This window comes from Neoarius graeffei, chromosome 2 (assembly GCF_027579695.1).
Source record: "Neoarius graeffei isolate fNeoGra1 chromosome 2, fNeoGra1.pri, whole genome shotgun sequence".
Classification (NCBI taxonomy): domain Eukaryota; kingdom Metazoa; phylum Chordata; class Actinopteri; order Siluriformes; family Ariidae; genus Neoarius; species Neoarius graeffei.
The window spans coordinates 53,430,337-53,443,227 of record NC_083570.1 but is presented as its reverse complement, the minus strand read 5'-3'; the positions used below and the strand labels follow the sequence as shown (position 1 = coordinate 53,443,227).

Below are 12,891 nucleotides of genomic sequence, written 5' to 3'. Positions count from 1 at the left end.
CACTCTCTTTTCAACTCAGTAAAGAGCCGTAATGTCTCTCACACACATGCATATGCTTCCAAATGCACCTACAATACCCAGAGCCTATCCTAGTTTCATGGTCTCATACTGTAGCTACTTAGACTGTATTTCTATTTCAATACTGAACATAATCAGAGGAATTACTGTTTGCTTCTTTCCTGTTCACAGGTCCTGCAGAGGCTGCAAAAGACGTGTAAGTGTGTAAGAATATTAATACAAGTGAGGAAGATCATCTGACTGTCATCTCACTTCCACATGATAAAGTGCAGCCTTCTAGACTATAATATGATTGAGAGAAAATATTACATTTAGATAACAGTCACTAGGATTCACTTACAAACTCAAATGTCAATATCCAGTGCTGGGAATCAATTTGAGATTCCCAGTATTTGAGAATATCCAGTATTCTCAAAATGTTTGAACCACTTATTCAGGGACTGTGAAGGTTCATTCTGTCCCCATGACACTCATGCAACATCCTACGCACGCACGCACCCCCCCCCCACACACACACACACAAAACAAACAAACACCCCCCCCCCCCCCCCCCCCACACACACACACACACACACTCTGTACCCCTGAGACACACACACTTACTCAGTAAATCTCTGTGGGTATTAATACATTTTGCAAAATGAACTCCTGAGAGAGATTCAATCACAGCCTGCACCAGCATGCGGTTGCCCCACCGGTAAACCTAAAGCTGACTGTGTATGTTCCACTGTGGTTCCTGTGGACCCTGAGTACACCCTGGCCAATCTTCACTAATTACTGCAGCATTCAGCAACACAATTTAATCTCAAAGAGAGAGAGAGACAGCGAGAGTTCAGTAACACTGCAGATTAAGGATTACTTAACCAGCATTATGGGTCACAGTCAGGTCGCGGTACTGCGACCCGACTTCAGATAAGCAGAAGAAAATGGATGGATGGATGGATGGATGGATGGATGGATTAACCAGCATTACACATGGCATTAGTTAACATGAACAATTAATGATCATATACATACTGTAAATATGTTATAAGGAATATTAACTAATTATAACTAATTAGGCTGCATGCTGGTGCAGTGGTTAGCACTGTTGCCTCACAGCAAGAAGCCTCCAGGTTTGAACCTCATGGCTGACGGGGCCTTTCTGTGTGGAGTTTGCATGTTCTCCCTGTGTCTGCATGGGTTTCCTCCAGGTGCTCCAGTTTCCCCCACAGTCCAAAGACATGCAGTGCAGGGTTAGGCTAATTGGCTACTCTAAATTGCCCATACGTGTGTGTGTGTGTGTGTGTGTGTGTGTGTGTGTGTGTGTGTGTGTGTGTGTGTGTGTGTGTGTGTGCAGAAAGGAACCGGCCACCCTACTGCTCTAATTCTGGCCAAGTCAATCAAGCCTCAAGCCCAGATCGGGTTCAGTAGTGATGACAACTTGAATATTAACCTGACAATAAACCTCTGCTACAATAAGTATGTTAGATGGCCTACGAAAACCCATCAGACCTGCCACTGCAGCTGAATTCTGGAAAACAGACAAAACTGAGTTTTTCTGCCATTCATATACTTTACCATCTCTAATTCATGAAAACTTGATTACATTTTACCAAAATTAAATGGAAATGGTTTTATTTAGACTACGTTCTCACCTTGGCTTGGTTGCCTGCCTTCAAAGAGCACTGAAAAAGAAGCAACAAATACAGATAGACTCTAAATATAAAAAAAGACTCAAAATATCTAAAAACTTACTAGCTGAGTGTGCTTTTCTCACCATTTTATCAGTTACCACTTAATTCAGATTGATAATAGAAACTAGCTGTCAAAATAGTGCTTCTAAACTCTAGACGACAGTTTCAGTGACCTAATAAAAAAGGATTAATTTAAGAAAGATAAGCGAGCTGATTGATTGAACCAGTGATTATTTCTGTACTGATGTAAAAGCAGACAGAGAACTAGCAGGATGAGGCTCATCTTTAAATTTAAGTGACTTTTAATTTATTTTCCATGGTATACTTAACATTCTTTACAATTTGGAAGTAATGTCTCATCTCATCTCATTATCTCTAGCCGCTTTATCCTGTTCTACAGGGTCGCAGGCAAGCTGGAGCCTATCCCAGCTGACTACGGGCGAAAGGCGGGGTACACCCTGGACAAGTCGCCAGGTCATCACAGGGCTGACACATAGACACAGACAACCATTCACACTCACATTCACACCTACGGTCAATTTAGAGTCACCAGTTAACCTAACCTGCATGTCTTTGGACTGTGGGGGAAACCAGAGCACCCGGAGGAAACCCACGCGGACACGGGGAGAACATGCAAACTCCGCACAGAAAGGCCCTCGCTGGCCACGGGGCTCAAACCTGGACCTTCTTGCTGTGAGGCGACAGTGCTAACCACTACACCACCGTGCCGCCCTCAATAGAACTCTTTAAATACAAATTTCTACTTTTTTATTTTTGATGAAAAAAGATTTATCAAATGCTTTTAATGCTAGAACTTTACTTCTAGTTGTGATCCATTCAAAATTTAAATTAAAGCCTATTACAGATCAGGTTTTTTTTTTTTAAACACATACCGGTATCATTAAAACTGTGTGAAAGGCGTAGGCACATGCACAGCAATACTGGAAAGTAAAGATCCCTTTAAAAAATGAAATTAAATGTGACAAGCCTTGGCCTTAAAAATAACTAGTTAGACAGACAGACAGACAGACAGTACCAGTCAAACGTTTGGACACACCTTCTAATTCAGTGTTTGTTCTTTATTTTATTACAGTGGTGCTTGAAAGATTGTGAACCCGTTAGAATTTTCTATATTTCTGCATAAATATAACCTCAAACATCATCTGATTTTCACACAAGTCCTAAAAGTAGATAAAGAGAACCCAGTTAAACAAATGAGACAAAATATTATACTTGGTCATTTATTTATTGAGGAAAATGAACCAATATTATGGGCGGCACAGTGGTGTAGTGGTGAGCACTGTCGCCTCACAGCAAGACGGTCCTGAGATTGAGCCTAGCGGCCGGCGAGGGCCTTTCTGTGTGGAGTTTGCATGTTCTCCCCGTGTCTGCGTGGGTTTCCTCTGGGTGCTCTGGTTTCCCCCACAGTCCAAAGGCATGCAGGTTAGGTTAATTGGTGACTCTAAATTGACCGTAGGTGTGAATGTGAGTGTGAATGGTTGTTTGTCTCTATGTGTCAGCCCTGCGATGACCTGGTGACTTGTCCAGGGTGTACCCCGCCTCTTGCCCATAGTCAGCTGGGATAGGCTCCAACTTGCCTGTGACCCTGTAGAACAAGATAAGTGGCTACAGATAATGGATGGGTGGATCACGGGCGATTGCTCTAAGACAACGAGGGAGGCTCAGCCTCCTCTAAAAATGACGAACATCGTGTAGGATGAATTGCACTAGGCTTATGTTATAGCCAACCTTATAACATTGCTATTTCAGATCCAGAATCATAGAAATATATGTGCTCAACCCAACTACAGTGCGAAATCATTCTGTTATAACTTTTCCCAGTTCGCCTAATGTGCGCGTGAGTTTTTCCCCCTCGTGACAGCGCGATGCAGCCCAGCCTCAGTGGACTTCAATGGCATTTGGGAGCTATGCGCTTTTCAATATCAAAATGCAAGACGATTATTGGACAAATACTGCGAAAACGCCCGCCCACGGACTCCCAGCCTCAGTGGACTTCAATGGCATTTGGGAGCGATGCGCTTTTCAATATCAAAATGCAAGACGATTATTGGACAAATACTGCGAAAACACCCGCCCACGGACTCCCAGCCTCACTGTGGGAGGGACATGGCAAAGCTTTCCGCGAGGAGACTGGTGATTGGTGAAAGCGGCCGGATATTTTCTTTGATTGACAGCTCGTTTCAACTATAGACAGGCAGCGGTGAATTTCAGTTCAGTCCCATGCAGATTCGCAAGTGGTGTGGCATATTGTAAGAGATCAGCTTACATTTTGATTTCATTCATTACATACGGTTTCTACCAGCTTTTTTAGTTTGTATATATTTTCATTGTAAATAAAGTGTAAATATAGTGTTGTCAAGTTTGCTATCTTAGTTCCAGAAATTTCGTTTATTTGAGTGACTGAACTTGAACTTGAGGGGGCTAGTCAGCTAGCAAGAAAGCTGCGCACGGATGCCGAGCATTGCTGATTTAATTTTGGCGAAGCCATTTGCCAATCTTCCTTTCGAGGAAAAAATTAAAATTAAAGAGCAGGGTAGACCAACGCCTCAAATTGACTTGGTGAAAAAGGTAGGGAATAATATGTGACCCACATCAACAACAGTAAATAGGCTACGTATGTCATGGATGGACCAAAAATATAGAATCTATTTGAAATGTTTATGCTGAGTATATTATATTGGAATATATATTTTTCTGGATATGAATTAAACACAGCTACAATTTGGAAAACATTTTTAAACAAAAACACAGCCGAGAACATTTCACACTACAGACCTGGATTAAAAGTGAAGGGTTATCAAAATTGTCAATAAAACATTTCTCAGTCAAAATAAGTAAAATATAGGGAAAGTGTCATTGAATGAAATGTGTGATACCCAGCTCTGTGTTTGGCTCCCCAAGGTCAGTGCTTGTGCCTATTCCAGAACACTCTGCTGTTACTGCTGAGGTTCCTGACAAAGAGCTGCTTTCAATCATGATCAATTTTTAAACTACATGTCACAATTTTAAAATATAAAATGTTAAAATATACCCCCCCCAACACCACCATCATGTATATTGGATAGTAGGCTAATGGGCCAAAAGAACCTGTTATTTCACAGTTTGTGACCCTGCCAACAATCAGCCAGATCAGAGGCAAGAGTATGGGCAAAATGGATGTGTTTTTTCTTTTTTCTTTTAAAATCTGGAAATATCATAACCGACCAGCCTCCCCTGTTTGAAAGACTACCAGCCGCCACTGGGGTGGATGGATGATGTCTTTGTTTCATTGAAAATTATTTGCACACCCAAAAATGCAGCAAAACCTTCCCATAAGCACTACAGACAATGGATGGATCCAATATTACACATCTGTGAGTGGCAAAAGTATGTGAACCTTTGCTTTCAGTATCTGGTGTGACCCCCATGTGCAGCAATAACTGCAACTAAATGTTTCTGTTAACTGTTGATCAGTCCTGCACACCGGCTTGGAGGAATTTTAGCCCATTCCTCCGTACAGAACAGCTTCAGCTCTGGGATGTTGGTGGGTTTCCTCACATGAACTGCTCGCTTCAGGTCCTTCCACAACATTTCGATTGGATTAAAGTCAGGACTTTGACTTGGCCATTCCAAAACATTAACTTTATTCTTCTTTAACCATTCTTTGGTAGAATGACTTGTGTGCTTTGGGCCGTTGTCTTGCTGCATGACCCACCTTCTCTTGAGATTCAGTTCATGGACAGATGTCCTGACATTTTCCTTTAGAATTCGCTGGTATAATTCAGAATTCATTGTTCCATCAATGATGGCAAGCCGTCCTGGCCCAGATGCAGCAAAACAGGCCCAAACCATGATACTACCACCAACATGTTTCACAGATGGTTTAAGGTTCTTATACTGAAATGCAGTGTTTTCCTTTCTCCAAACATAATGCTTCTAATTTAAACCAAAAAGTTCTATTTTGGTCTCATCTGTCCAGAAAACATGTTTCCAATAGGCTTGTCCACATGAACTTTAGCAAACTGCAGATGAGCAGCAATGTTCTTTTTTGAGAGCAGTGGCTTTCTCTTTGCAACCCTGCCATGCACACCATTGTTGTTCAGTGTTCTCCTGATAGTGGACTCATGAACATTAACATTAGCTGATGTAAGAGAGGCCTTCAGTTGCTTAGAAATTACCCTGGGGTCCTTTGTGACCTCGCCAACTATTACATGCCTTGCTCTTGGAGTGATATTTGTTGGTCGACCACCCCTGGGGAGGATAACAATGGTCTTGAATTTCCTATATTTGTACACAATCTGTCTGACTGTGGATTTGTGGAGTCCAAACTCTTTAGAGATGGTTTTGTAACCTTTTCCAGCCTGATGAGCATCAACCATGCTTTTTCTAAGGGCCTCAGAAATCTCCTTTGTTCATGCCATGATACACTTCCACAAACATGTGTTGTGAAGATCAGACTTTGTTAGATCCCTGTTCTTTAAATAAAACAGGGTGCCCACTCACACCTGATTCTCATCCCATTAATCGAAAACACCTGACTCTAATTTCACCTTCAAATTAACTGCTAATCTAGAGGTTCATATACTTTTGCCACTCACAAATATGTAATATTGGATCATTTTCCTCAATAAATAAATGACAGAGTATCATATTTTTGTCTTATTTGTTTAACTGGGTTCTCTTTATCTACTTTTAGGACTTGTGTGAAAATCTGATGATGTTTTAGGTCATATTTATGCAGAAATATAGCAAATTCTAAAGAGTTCACAAACTTTCAAGCACCACTGTAATTAAAAGACACTTCATATCTTAAAGTAATGATGGATGTCATTTCTCTTTACTTACTTGAGTATACTTATTCTGTTAATTACTTAACATCTCATTTCATTATCTCTGGCTGCTTTATCCTGTTCTACAGGATTGCAGGCAAGCTGGAGCCCATCCCAGCTGACTACGGGCGAAAGGCGGGGTACACCCTGGACAAGTCACCAGGTCATCCCAGGGCTGACACATAGACACAGGCAACCATTCACACTCACATTCACACCTACGGTCAATTTAGAGTCACCTACATGTCTTTGGACTGTGGGGAAAACCGGAGCACCCGGAGGAAACCCACGCGGACACGGCGAGAACATGCAAACTCCACACAGAAAGGCCCTTGCCGGCCATGGGGCTCGAACCCGGACCTTCTTGCTGTGAGGTGACAGCGCTAACCACTACACCACCGTGCCACCCCAATGTAGAAGTCGTAAAATAAAAATCAATAATAAATTTGTATTAAAAAAAATCGTGTACCTAACAGGGTGGCATGGTGGTGTAGTGGTTACCACTGTCATGTCTGGGTTCGAGCCCAGCAGCTGACGAGGGCCTTTCTGTGTGGAGTTTGCATGTTCTCCCCATGTCTGCGTGGGTTTCGTCCAGGTGCTCTGGTTTCCCCCACAGTCCAAAGACATGTAGGTTAGACTAATTGGTGACTCTAAATTGACCGTAAGTGTGAATGTGAGTGTGAATGGTTGTGTCTCTACGTCAGCTCTACAATGACCTGGCGACTTGTCCAAGGTGTACCCCGCCTCTCACCCATAGTCAGCTGGGATAGGCTCCAGCTTTCCTGTGACCCTCACATGATAAGTGGCTTCAGATAATGGATGGATGGATGGTGTGCCTCAGACTTTGACACAGTACTGTACATATGGTAGAAAAATGCTAAAAATTGATCATATGATGGCCATCACACATATAAGCTAATCTTTTAATTGATACACTAATATGCTGTCTTATTAGAGATACAGTACAGTGCAAAAGTGTGCAAAAATATTGGCACCCTGTATTTTTAGTACCAGCTTTTTAGACCACTTTTCAGACTAAAACCATCATGAAGGCTGCTCGTTTTTGCTGCAAAAAACATGAAGCAATAAAAACTTCTAAAATAATATCTGCAGTGTTCTTGTGTTTGTGACTGATAACTGAAGTATTAACGTCATACCAGTCCTTCACTTGCACAGCTGTGTCAGTGTAAGTGGTGACTCATAGCTGTGGTTTCAACATATCGCACATTTTTGATGGATAAATTAATGGATGGATATGGAGATGATAAAACTCTAACACGAGCTCATTTTTTGTAACAGGACAGAAGATCCTTCACAAGATGATGAGAAAAGAAGGTCAGTGAGAGATTCCTCGAGCACAGACAAAAGCACTTCTTTTAAAATATTAACCTCGGACTGTGTGCATGATGCAGTGTGTCATTTCCTGCAGGAACTATGGCGGGGTGTATGTAGGACTACCGACAGATATGAACACAGTGCCAGCCAGTCAGTCCAAGTCCATACAGAAAGGTAAGGCTTTCTGAGAGCAGCTTGCACCACTAGAACAGATTATTCAATGAGCGTATAGGCTTTCAATAAAAAAAAAGTGATGCATCAAACTGCGAATGTCAGAGCTTGAATACTTGTCTCAAGCTCTCTCGCAGCACTGTGTGAAATGGAGAAAATGGGAACTATATGCTATTATCACTCGATTATACAATACATCCATCCTGGGGAAAGTGTTAGTGATGCCTCGATTGTTAGAGTGAAAACATCATACATGAAATGAAATCCAAAGTACATTAGATGCAGTTGACATTTTTAGATTTTTAACCTGAAGGAAAATGGTGTAGAGCCTGAATTTGACTTCCATTCAAAATTGTATTTAAGAAAATGAATGAGTACTTTTTACTTTCTATCCATATGATGCCTTCAAACAGCCAGCTCTTTGTTCATGGCAGTTCATATTATAATCATATTCATCACTAGGGATGGGCAAAATGACCATCCATCCATCCATACCGCTTATCCACTGTGAGTCACAGGGGAAGCTGGAGTATAACCTGGGCAGTTCACCAAGCTATCACGGTATTAACACAGAGAGACAGCCAGTCATACTCACATTCATATCTATGGGCGATTTAGAGTAGCCAGTTGACCCAATCTTCATGTCTTTGGACTGTGGAAGGAAACTGGAGCACCTGGAGGAAACTCACACAAGCACAGGAGAACATGCAAACTCCACACAGTCAGATATGAGGTTCAAACCCAGACCCTTCTTGCTATGAGGCGACAGTGCTAACCACTGCACTACTGTGCTGCCCATGATATCACCAAAATATTATCTCACTTGAATGCATTTCAATAATGCATGAAATGTATCACAATATACAGTATATATGTCTAACAAACTGCCTGCAAAGCAGTTGTGTTACAAAAAGAAAACAAAGAACACAAAAAATCTGTTCAGTAATTTATTTAAGATATAAAAAAATAATGTTGTATTTCAATATGATCCCTTTCATGCATTTCATTCACATTTATGAGCAATAAATTTAAGACTCTTTTTTTGGTATGTTTTATGAAAATATAAATTAACCTAAAGTTCTGTAGCTCTCTAGACTATTTGATCTTCTCAGTCTTTACAAATGTTTTACATATAATTAAAAAAAGAAAAAACAAGTAAAAATGCTTTTGTGTCAGACGTCATTCATTCATTCATTCATTCATTCATTCATTCAAATATTTCTTTTGTTTGTTTCTTTTTTAAGTTAGCATTATTTCAGGGAAAATAATAATAATAATAATAATAATAATAATAATAATAATAATTATTATTATTATTATTATTATTATTATTAATTTTTACCTCCTTGAGTCATTCAACAGTCCTAAATTGTGTAATTTTTGTATGTTCAAACAATATTTAAAAAAATAAGTAATGTCTTTAAACTTAATATTAAAAACCTTTGGACATTGGGAGAGTAAATGTATTATTATTATTATTATTATTATTATTACTACTACTACTACTACTACTACTTAGTACAGATATACTCTTTTAGCCTTTTTTAAATTTTCTAATATAAGTAATATTTAGACAGAATCAAAATTACATTATTGGCATTTAGCAGACGTGCTTATCCAGAGCAACACACAACATACCCAGAGCAGCCTGGGGAGCAGCTGGGGGTTAGGTGCCTGGTTTGAGGGCACTTCAGCCATTCCTGCTGGTCCAGGGACTCAAACCTTTTAGTTCCAAAGCCACTTCACTAATCATTAGGCGATGGCTTCCCCATTCACAGATCATGCAACTTTAAGTTAAAAAAAGGAAAATAAAAAAGCATGCGGATATGCATATAAATTATTTATTAATGGGTGATCATTTATGCAGTGGCATGGTGGTGTAGTGGTTAGCACTGTCGTCTCACAGCAAGAAGGTTCTGGGTTTGAGCCCAGTGGTTGATGGGGGCCTTTCTGTGTGGAGTTTGCATGTTCTCCCCGTGTCTGCATGGGTTTCCTCCGGGTGCTCCGGTTTTCCCCCGTGTCTGCATGGGTTTCCTCCGGGTGCTCCGGTTTTCCCCACAGTCCAAAGACATGCAGGTTAGGTTAACTGGTGGCTTTAAATTGACTGTAGGTGTGAATGTGAGTGTGAATGGTTGTTTGTCTCTAATGCCGCTTTTCCACTACAAACGCGGCTGAGTCGGGCTAAGCCGTGCCGTGCTGAGTCGGGCTGAGCGGGGCTGTTGGAGTTGCATTTCGACTACAACCGCGCTGAACCGTGCTGGCTGGAAGTGGGTGGACACATTGGGTGGAGTTAGCGAAAGTGGGTGGACGTCAGGTGATGTCGTTAAGCAGCGCAAACAGTGACATCAGTGATCTTTTAAGCGGTAGTCTCACGACCCGGATAGTAAACAATAAACATGGAGGACATGGAGTCGTTAGTGTTGCTGGTCTTGGTGCTGTGGCTTGTTGTCACCGACAACGCGGAGAGATACTGGCAAGAGCGTATAGATGAGGCGAGGCGCATAAGGCTTCAGAAATTCTCGTAATTCTTCTTCTTCCGGGTTTGCGGTGTTTACAGATCCCAGCGCGCTCGCGGGGCGTGTGTGGGCATGTGAGGACACTCCTCCTCACCAATCAGTGCACAGGGGAGTGTCTGCTCACGCCCCCAGCCTCACTCGGTACGGCTTGGCTCGCTTCAGCCCCACTCCAAAATGGTGCGAGTTTTAGGGGCTAAGCAGGGCTGAAGCGAGCCGAGTCGTGCTGGTTTTTGGTAGTCGAAACGCGAGCCGTGTCGGGCTGAAGTGAGCTGAAGCGAGCTGAAGTGAGCTGAAAAAGGGTAGTGGAAAAGGGCCATATGTGTCAGCCCTGTGATGATTTGGCGACTTGTCCAGGGTGTACCCCGCCTCTCACTCATAGTCAGCTGGGATAGGCTCCAGCTTGCCTGTGACCCTGTAGGACAGGATAAGTGGCTATGGATAATGGATGGATGGATGGAGAAAAAAGTCTCTAAAAATTGTTTTGCATTTTGCAGTTTTAAAGACATGTTATGTAAGCAACATCAGATCAGCAGCTTCCAGTCAGTTTGCAATTACCTAACAACAAAGCATTTAAAAATGCTGTAAAAATAAAAAGTGTATTGCAACATAATTTTTATGTTATCAGTGTTATATGCTCATACGTCCCAGCCCTCTATTCATCACTCATCAGGAGACCTTGGTGCCGTTATTACAGAATGTGGAGCTGAAGGAAATTTAAAGCTACTTACTTTCCTTATTTTCTCACATTTTGAATAAAAGGGCTTTCATGGGAAGTGGCTAAATTGAGTTGCATTACATGCTTGTGATGAAGAGCGTGAACTAAGGCGAATGAAAACAGCATGAATATGAATATACATGTAATCTGTTATAAAATATGAAACAAGGACAAATAAAGCGATTGTACTGTCTGTACAGATTATTTAAAAAAAATCAGTAGATGAAGGAGTGAAAGGCAGATGCAGCTAATTAGGATGTGTGTGTGTGTGTGTGTGTGTGTGTGTGTGTGTGTGTGTGTGTGTGTGTGTGTGTGTGCGCATGTGCATTCACACTGGCTACATCACATGGCCTATTACTGTCCCTTTTAATGACTTTTTTAAAAAGGTTTCCCAAAAAGATGGCACCCTCAGAGCACACACAGATAAACACACACGCATAGAGCTTACTGTCCCTGTGTTGCATGCATCATTTAATTTGTAGCATCTGCTCAACCTCAAATCAGATTTAATCAAATCAACCCCTTCCTTCCTTTGCAGAGTAGCACATCAGAAGTAGAGCAACAAGTAACTGCACTACAGGTAAACCAGATTTGTCTCTGCTTAATGCAAGTGAGAAATGCACAACTGGACAAGTGAGGTGTCATGAATCAACATAATTAACCAATTTTTCTGTCTTCTGTGCAGTTGAATATCTATAGAAAGAGTTTCCTTGGACCAAAATAGACACCAAAATGACCTCTGTGTGACACTATATGGTCCTGTATGAAGTGGAGCTGTGCGACTCTCCTCTGGGATTCTACTCGTACAGGAATAGTTGCTCTCTGAACACGTCAGTTGATGAAATGGACTTAAAGAGGCTTCTTTGGAAAAGGAAACAAAAGGAGATCCTGACATTTAAATGGCCCTGGGGCCAAAATGGTGTTTGTAGCTCAGGAACACACTCAACCCTAATGAAGGCATGTCAACACTCAAACCTCGGCTCAGACTTTGCAATAAAGGACTAATCTGCATCTAGGCTCCAATGTGAGACACTATTGCCATAATGAAACCACTGAAACATACATACATGTTGATCAGAGAATTAATTTTCACAGTATGTAGTAAAGATTAATCCAGCACTCAGTCCAGCGGTATGTAGTAGTGAACGAAGCTGTTCAACTCACTGTGTTCATCACTATCCATGACCAAATAAACATAGAACTAATACATTACACTCTTCATGCTACTAGATACAGTGCAAATTAACTCAGCTGAACTAGGAAGTACTGGGACAAGTACTTAGTGGCCTTTATATTTAGTTTTCTTTTTTAACATCATTTTAAGTACACTACTTTACTTGTAAGTGCATTGCTGCTATCAAAGAGTGTGTTTATTGAAAAAAAAAGGTTGCTTTGTCTGTCTGTTTATGTATACTATATATATTCTGGACAACAAAAGAAAAAGTGACATGCTTCTTTGAAAAGAAAAATTTTTGCCAAAAGACATAAAGGCTTTGCACCGTCACATGACCCCCATAGCAACCGTAACTATGCCACCATGACAGGAGGCACTCTTGTAATACTTCATTCAGATGAGTTAGTTGTTATTGATTGGTATGGGAAGGTTTTGTGCAAATCGTTTTGAATGAAAC

At 41.2% G+C, this 12,891-nt stretch overlaps 1 protein-coding gene across 1 annotated transcript in view; it reads left to right on the top strand.

The window, feature by feature from the left end:
- Positions 1–12,542, top strand: part of LOC132873061 (overexpressed in colon carcinoma 1 protein homolog) — a 38,718-nt gene extending 26,176 nt beyond the window's left edge. The window contains exons 3-7 of the mRNA XM_060908284.1: positions 190–214; positions 7,823–7,858; positions 7,953–8,032; positions 11,799–11,840; positions 11,946–12,542. Coding sequence (XP_060764267.1) covers positions 190–214; positions 7,823–7,858; positions 7,953–8,032; positions 11,799–11,803 — 146 coding nt within the window. The 3' untranslated portion in view covers positions 11,804–11,840; positions 11,946–12,542. The remainder of the gene's footprint in view (positions 1–189; positions 215–7,822; positions 7,859–7,952; positions 8,033–11,798; positions 11,841–11,945) is intronic.
- The last annotated feature ends 349 nt before the right edge of the window (positions 12,543–12,891 follow it).